The sequence below is a fragment of the Myotis brandtii genome, unplaced genomic scaffold (genome assembly GCF_000412655.1).
Source record: "Myotis brandtii unplaced genomic scaffold, ASM41265v1 scaffold986, whole genome shotgun sequence".
Taxonomy (NCBI): domain Eukaryota; kingdom Metazoa; phylum Chordata; class Mammalia; order Chiroptera; family Vespertilionidae; genus Myotis; species Myotis brandtii.
Genome location: NW_005372102.1, coordinates 1,616,356 through 1,624,726, shown reverse-complemented (window position 1 = coordinate 1,624,726; position 8,371 = coordinate 1,616,356). Strand labels below are relative to the sequence as shown.

The following is an 8,371-nucleotide window of genomic DNA, read 5'->3' as shown; positions in this document are numbered from 1 at the left end:
TGGGCCTCCTGGAGCAGGCACCTTGAGCCTGGGCTTCTGGGCCTGGCTTTGCACCCCCTCTTTCGGGCTGGGGAGTCTGAGGAGGAGGCTGTGCAGAAAGGCTCTGAGCGGGAGGCCTATTTCTATCTCGCGGTTGGGGAGATAGAAACGATGAGCCCGTGTCTGTAATTTATCCCTGGGACCTAGTGTCTCCGCGACCTGGGAAAGCCAGGTGCGTCAGGAGCATCACCTGGCGTGGCTCCGGGGCATGTGGGTAAGGAAGCCCGGGCTGAGCCCTCGGCGCCTCCCGCACTGACCGCACTCTGCCCCCAACCCCCCCCCCTTTTTTTTTTGCCGTGGCCTCCTGCGCATCAGGGACGGGAGCACCAGGGACGGGAGCGTCAGGGACGGGCAGCAAGAGGTGGGCGCCTGGTTCAGCACAGCTCACTCCTTCCCTTCCTTTTCTTTCAGAAAGAAGGAGCTCTCAGCCACCAAGAAGGACCGCGTGAACCATTGTCTGACCATCTGTGAGAGCATAGTGGGTCAGTCGCTCAGGTAGGTGCCCTCGACTTCCGGCGCAGAAGCGCTTCATGCGTTTCATCTGTAACTTCGTCTCTCAGCCTTGAAAGGGCCCCTCCCTGGTCTTCTCCCAGACACCAGTGAGCAGCACCTCCTCCTTTTTTGTTGTTGTTAATCCTCTTCCGAGAATATTTTTGCATTTACTTTTTTAAGAGAGAGTGGAAGGGAGGGGGAGAGACATTTATGTGAGAGAGACACATTGATTGATTGCCTCCCAGTGCCAGGGATCGAGCCTACAATCAGGTACGTGCCCTTGACCAGGAATCCAACCCTTCCGTCCCCGGGTTGACGCTCTATCCACTGAGCCACACTGGCCAGGGCTGCCCCCTTTTTATACCCGGACCGTGTGAGCAGCATGTGTATATTTAATTGGCGCTCAGTAACTGTGATCATTTAAACATCATCTTCTCTTTGATATTTTACATTATGTTAGTCATTGGAACAACACGTGCCTGTCCAGTGGTCAGACCCTTGCCTCGCTCTCTTGGGCACTGGGCCGCCGTGGGTGGCCCTCAGGGTGCGAGGTTCCCAGCAGTGTGGGCTGCTCTTGTGTAATAACACGTAGCTTAAAACACAAACACATTGTACAACTGTACAAGAATATGTTTTCTGGTTTTAGAAAAAAATTTTATATTCTTATTCTATAAGCTGTTTTTGTTGTTGTTATTCATCCTCACCTGAGGATATTTTTTCCATTGATTTTTAGAGAGAGTAGAAGGGAGAGGGAGAGAGAGACAAACATCGATGTGAGGGAGACACATTGACCGGTTGCTTCCTGCATTCACCCCACTGGGGCTGAGATTGAACCCGCAACCCAGCTACATGCTCTTTTTTTAAATTTTTTTTATTTTTATTGATGTCAGAGAGGAAGAGAGAGAGAGAGAGAGAGAGAGAGAGAGAGAGATGGAAACATCAATGATGAGAGAGAATCATTGATCAGCTGCCTCCTGCACACCCCACACTGGGGATCGAGCCTGCAACCCAGGTATGTGCCCTTGACTGGAATCGAACCTGGGACCCTTCAATCTGCAGGCCGATGCTCTATCCACTGAGCCAAACCAGGTAGGGCCAGGTACGTGCTATTGACTGTGATTGACCCCACGACCCCTGACTGATGTTCCAACCGCTGAGCACACCCACCAGGTGGGCCGTGCTGTCATGCTGTTTAAGGAGCGTGTTGAAGTCTGTAAGCACTTCCACTGGCCTTCACGGTGAACTTTCTGAGGGTCCTTTTCCTTCCCTCCGTTCCCTTTCCGCTTGCCTCCTCTTCAGCTGCGTTCCTGCTCCAGTTCCAGCAGCTCCTGGGAGTCAGCTCCCAGGAACCCCTGCAGGAGCCGCGGTGCCATCCCCACCCACACCCGTGAGAGCTGTGTGCCAGCTCACCCACAGCCCTGGCGATATCGCAGCCTTTGCGCGGTGACGTCACCAGGCCGTAGGCGTTTCCCAGCATTACAATTTGAAGGGGCCACTCATATATGCGGTTCCTTGTTGACCAAAGCTGTCGTTAGGCTTGGCACATTCCTGTAAGAACATGATTCACTTGTCAAATTGGCAAACATTAAAAACTACTTAGGGTTTTGTCAGTGGTGATACAATCGTCTTAAAAGGCAATTTGGCAGAATACAATGCTTTAAACTAGATCTGTGTTCCATTGGTTTCACTTCTGGTCTTAGCCTTAGGCAAGTGGGTAATGACATTGGTCTAGGGCAGTTTTTCATCCCGTTAGAAAATTAAAGATAATCTCAGTGTTTACCAGTAGGGGAGTTGAAAATTTAAGGTGCATTTATAGAAAGGAATGCTAGTTAACTTTATACAAGATGATTTACACATATTTATGACCAGAAACGATACTAACAGTACGAAAACTTCAGGTAAGAAATGATGAAGGATTTTGCTTCCGGCTAAGATAAGTCAGTGGACAGGGCTTACCTTCCTGCCTAAAGCGATTGATACAGATCAGGTGTTTGTAACAGTGGTTTTCGAGGCACTAGCATCAGAGCAGCAGTGCGGGGGCCCGGGACACGCGGGAGCCCAGTGACCCCCGGATGACTGCCCGCGGGAGCCCAGGCACAGTCCTGCTTGCTGGGTCGAGGAGACGGATTTGAGGTGTAAAAGGGATCGTGATGTGTTACCCATCGCATGTTGAATAGTATTTTTGATACATTGGGTGAAGTGAAATGTAGCGTGAAGGTAATTTTCCGCCTCTTTTGATGTCTGCGGTGTCTGTTAGGAAGCCCAAGTCCCGCCCAGGTCAGCTGGTCTCTCTATGGACAGCGCTGCTCTGAGCAGCATGGATGCTGGCCTGCGCCCGGGGCCTCCCTCCTCTGCTCCCCTCTCCCGGGGCCTCCCTCCCCTGCTCCCCTCTCCTGGGGCCTCCCTCCCCTGCTCCCCTCTCCTGGGGCCTCCCTCCCCTGCTCCCCTCTCCCGGGGCCTCCCTCCTCTACTCCCCTCTCCCGGGGCCTCCCTCCTCTACTCCTCCTCCCTCCTCTGAACTGCCCGTGGGCCAGGCGGCTGCTCCGCTTTGTGTCCTGCTTCTATGGCTGACCATCGCTGAGGCCGCCCTTCGCTTTCTCCTGGGCTCTCTGACTGTCGGTGGGAATTTGAGGGAGAGAGTGGGGGGACCCCATTTCAGAGCACACCGGGTTGCGACCGTGACACGGCAGCCAACTTGCTGTGTGAGGCGCGGCGCCATTGTTCAGGGCCGTCCTGTTGGCGTGCTGCGCTTCCAGTGCTGGGGCACCGGTTTCCTGCCCGTGGCCCGTCCCTGTATCTCTGTCTTCGCTGTGTTTAGCCTCCTGGATCTCGACAGCCTACACAGGCTCTTGGTTACACGTGTTAAAATCACTCACAAACATTGCGAGAGTTCAGTGTGTGTGAGTGTGGCAGGCCCGACAGCCTGACCGTGGACACGTGGCGTCTGGTGAAGTCCAGCTGGACTTTAGGACACACGGGAAGCAGGATGCAAAGGGAGTGAAGAGCTAGAGCGGGGACTGACTCGGTGGCAGGAGTGTGGCTCAGTGGGTTGAGGGCCGTCCTGTCCTCTGGAAGGTCCCTGGTTCGGTCCTGGTCAGGCACACGCCTGGACTGAGGTTCCATCCAGGTCGGGCACCTCTGCAAGCCGCCCATTGACCCATTGATGTTCCTCACATCGATGTCCCCCACCCCCCCTCCTCTCGCTTCCCTTAGCATGTTCCCGGGCGAGGGTTACAAAGAAGAATGCTGCAAGTCAGTCACCTGTGGCACAGAGCGGGCGGCTGGCTGGGGTGCCAGCATTTCAAGCAGGGTCATTTGTGTGGTTTTTGTTTTTGTTTTGTTTTTTGTTAATCCTCACCTGAGGACATTTTTCCCATTGACTTATTTGGGGAGAGTGGGAGAGGCAGGGAAAGACAGAGAGAAACATCAATGTGAGAGAAACACATCATTTGGTTGCCTCCTGCAGGAGCTCTGGCCAGGGCCAGGGCCGGGGAGGAGCCTGCAACCGAGGTATGTGCCCTTGACCGGGTTCGCTTCCTTTGGGCCAAAGGCTGATGCTCTATCCACTGAGCCAAACCGGCTAGCCAGGCTCAAGCAGTGTCTTTTTAAAAAATTGAGTTAAAATACACAAAAAGGAGAGTCTTTCAAAAACGTTTAAATTAAAACTTTAAAAAATGAGATTTGTCTTGCAAACACAACCTCTTTTTTTTGTAAATAAACTTTAAAATTTTAGAATAGTTTTAAATTCACGGAAGAATTACGGAGCTAGCAGTTTCCAGTGCCCACATCCGGTTCCCCATCGTAGCCTCTAGCGTCACTGTGGTCGTGTTTCCTAGTTAGGGTCCATGCGACAGACATCGACTTTGTTTCGTGCTCCCGCGTCCCGGACAGGACACCAGACGCCACGTGACGTTTGATTGTCATGGCTTCTTAGGCTCTTGTTGCTGCGACATTCTCTCTCCTTGTTTCACTTAGAAATTCTCCCGAGTTTCAGAAACTGCTGGGCATCGCCATGGAGCTGTTCCTGCTGTGCAGCGACGACGCGGAGTCGGACGTGAGGATGGTGGCTGACGAGTGCCTCAACAAGGTCATCAAGGTGAGAAGCCGGGGCCAGCATCCGCCATGACACACAGAGCTGTGCAGCCGACACCTACGGAATTTATTAACCCGGGTCACCCAATAAATACATCACATAAATTTAAAAAAGGGGCCCTGGGGACGGCGTTCTCCGAGCTGGGCGTAGCCGGCGGCCTTTGGAGCGGCGCCGTCCCTCAGCTGTCGCACTGGCTGCACCACAGTGTGGGGGGCGCCGCCTGCAGGACTGCCTGCCCTCACTGCAGGGGGTGGGCAGGGCGGGTGCTGGTGGTGACTCCTGGGTGCACCTTTGGGGGCGTGTCCGGAGAGACCACGAGGCCCCTGGACTCCTCTGTGGTGTCTCTAGCTCCCTCCTTCGCCCCTCTCTCTGCCCTCCGGGGGTCTGGGCGGGCAGTGCTGCTTGCAGGTCAGGCTGTGACTTGGCAGCAGGTTGGCTGGGCTGAGGGGTCGCAGGACAGGAGGTCAGCCAGAAGCGGAAGCCCTGGCTGACAGGGAGGTCAGGGGAGAGAAGGGGCACCTGTCCTCTTCCGAGATTGCCTCCTGATGTGGCGTTTGTGGCCAAGGCCACAGAGCTAGAATCTGCTGTCGCCTTTTCGGTTTCCTGCTGCCACGGCCCAGCGCCCTTCTTCCTAATTCCTGATGCGCTGGAAACTGTCCTGAGCCTCCTCCGCCCGCCTGCGGTCGGGTCCCCACCCCACCCGGTGGCTGCCCTTGAGCCACCTGGAGTGTGCGAGTGTCCAAACTGAGACACTTCCCCCTGTGGACTCACCGGCACGAGGAAGGGCTCCGACATGGTTCTCGACACTTTCCAAAGCCGCTCCTCCCGTTGGCTCAGAGCAGATGCCTCCGCTCCTTCTCCGCAGGGTCCTGGTCGCGGGGCCTTGCAGGAAGTTGGGGCACATTTCCCTCTTCATTTACGTAGGAAAGTGCTCTGGGGACCCGATGAGCCTGGCCATGTGCTCTGCCCTCAAGTCACGTCCAGTCCCGTGTGAGGCGGCTGGGACAGAAGTGCAGACCCTGAGTCCCAGCCGGGTGCTCGCTGTTGGGGGCAGAGAGGCTTCCTGGAGGTGGTGGCTGGGGGCAAGTAGGAGGCTCGGGCCTCTTACACTGGCGTGGCCTCTGGTGCCAGGAAGCCTCGCAGGCTCCCTCCTCGGTGAGCCTGCCTCGGTGTGTGCCGCCCAGAACGGGGGTGTGCTTTACTTGGGGAGGAGGAGGGCTCTGGCAGATGGCTGATGCGGTCAGGGGAGTGCTTATTCTGGAAGGGAAGCCTGTGCCGAGGGAGGCCTGCCTGGGAGCGGCGAAGGCCCTGCTGGGATTCCGGAGCCCGGGCCAGCGCCCAGAGCGAGAGCGGAGCGTCTGGAAGGAGGCGGGCCCTGGGAGGGTGAGCAGGCCCTGGCTGGGAGGGGCCTGTGGCTCCCAGCTGGCTGCGGGCTCAGAGGGCCCCTGGGCCATAGGCTAGGCGCATCGGGACATCAAGGGAGGGCCAGACCTGGAGGAGGACGCCGGGTCTGCACCGGGAGTGGGTTCCATGGCAGAGCGAGGCTCTGACCCCGCAGGTGCACCGCCCGCGGCTCCCTGACTGAGGCCTTGCTAACTAATGTCGGTCACCTGGCAGAGTGCACTTGAACGAAGACAGAACTTTCAGGGTTTTCTGCACTCGCTGCCTGTTCAGGGTTTCAGATAAGAGCTTTAGAATGAATTTGTTGAACCATCTGCCCTTTCATTTTGATATTATGTAGTACTTGATTGTGATAAAATTAAATTCCATTTTTATTCAGGTGAGTCACCTGTGCATATATGTGCTTTTTCCTCAGTGAATAGGTTCTTCGTTTAGTTGCTATTAGCGTTTACTTCGCCCATGACTGAGGTGTAAGCGGCCTCAGCTTGCTCAGAGCTGCTGGCGGGCTGTCTGCCTGAGCCGAGCTCTGGTTGTGTTGCAGGCGCTGATGGATTCTAACCTCCCGAGGCTGCAGCTCGAGCTCTACAAGGAAATCAAGAAGGTGCGCCTTGTTCCGCCACCAGCAGCGGCCGCCTCGCTGCCGTGAGCTGTTTCCGGGAAATGTCATCTTACATTTAATAAGTAAAAATGTTAGAAGGGAGAGCTGTTTGCTGTAGTAGACATAATTTCACTTTTCTTCTGCTCTTCGTAGTTTATTAGAGGAGTTGGGTATTTAAAATGGTAACTTAATTTTTATATCGTTATAATTAAATTCACTAGACCTTAAAATTTCTAAAGTAAACATTCAAATGACCTTTTCTCTAAAAATAGAAGTTAACAATGAAAAAATGCTTTTGTTATGTGAAGTCCTCTTGGTGACTAGTGTCCGTGACCCTACAATGTAACTCCACTCATTAATCCACGCAGAACGGCGCTCCCCGGAGCCTGCGTGCTGCCCTGTGGAGGTTCGCCGAGCTGGCGCACCTGGTCCGGCCCCAGAAATGCAGGTACGTCCTATGCTCTGCGTCGTCATCGTCGTTATTGTTGATATTTCGGTGGAGGCCAGCTCCTGCGCATTCTTCACATCTCAGCTCACATGTCGCTTCCTGAGGTGGTCCCGTGCGCTGTGTTGTGGTTGATGTTGTCCTGGTTTTTTCCTCATAGCATGTCTGCTCCCAGAAATATTCCTGCACGCTCCATCCGTGAGCTTGTTCCTTTCCACCTCCCCTCCCCCAAGGCCCGTAGGAGGTGGGCGCCCCGGACACCAGGGTCCTCCCCCTGTCCTGTGCTGACAACAGTGTCCACGCGCGGCAGCTGCGGGAAAGGGACTTGGCAAGTGGTTGGAGGTCAAGTCCAACCCCATTGCTTACGGTAGGAGTTATGGAAATACATGCCCGTGTCTAGGACATGGGTTACCAACGTGGGCATTCAACCGTGGGCGTTAAACTGCGAATAGTTTTGACTAAGGAAACAGTTCTATCTTAAAAAACAAAAGAAGGACCACAGCTTTTAACTCCACCTTGGTCTCCTTAACTGGCAAAACGTCCATAGACCCTCGGCTCCCTGGGAGGAACGCGGGAGTGGCCCGGACCCTCACTATGAATATGAAGCAACGATTGATTCCAGTGCGTTTGCGTTTAACAGAGATACAGCACTAAGGAAATGTCTCTTTATTTAACCTTTTGCTTTTACTGTTTTTATTTTGAAAAGCTTGTTATATTCTCCACTTAGCAACCAAGGTGACCTTAAAATATGATCGGATCAAGCTCATCCCCCGAGCTGTCCAGATAAATCCAGCTTCTTACCAGGCCCAGGGAGGCTGCCCCCAGCGCCCCGTCACCCCAGACACTCTCTGTTGACTCATTGACCTGATGTTACTTCTTCAAAAGTCAGATTTCTCTTCCTCTTGATGCTGGTTTGTTTTTTCCCCTTGGGACTCACAAAACAGTTATCTCCTTAGAAATGTGGGCCCAGGCTCCCTGAGGTAGTCCTGGGTGCAGACGGCGTGGTGCCTGGCCCTGCACTAGAGGGCGCTGCCGAGTTCCCAAGGTTGGCGGGGTCCTGAGGTCCTGGCTTGTCCAGCCTGTGACTCCTGTCCGCAGGGCGGCTGCTTTCTCAGAGCCAGGTCTTATCTCTGAGGCCTGTTCAGCTTGAGCACTGACCCTTTCTGTAATGCGTCTTCCCACGGAAGCTTCATTCTCATTCCTTAACCTTCATTTCCCTCATCGTCTATCTTACTGTTTCTGTAAGCCACATTCTCTTGATGCTTGAACAAGGCAGCCATATTGAAGAAGTGTGGCTTGAGCC

At 54.3% G+C, this 8,371-nt stretch overlaps 1 protein-coding gene across 1 annotated transcript in view; it reads left to right on the top strand.

The window, feature by feature from the left end:
- Nucleotides 1-8,371, top strand: part of HTT (huntingtin) — a 100,908-nt gene that overhangs the window by 15,902 nt on the left and 76,635 nt on the right. Inside the window, exons 2-5 of the mRNA XM_014533453.1 lie at nt 355-534; nt 4,507-4,627; nt 6,567-6,626; nt 6,992-7,071. Coding sequence (XP_014388939.1) covers nt 355-534; nt 4,507-4,627; nt 6,567-6,626; nt 6,992-7,071 — 441 coding nt within the window. The remainder of the gene's footprint in view (nt 1-354; nt 535-4,506; nt 4,628-6,566; nt 6,627-6,991; nt 7,072-8,371) is intronic.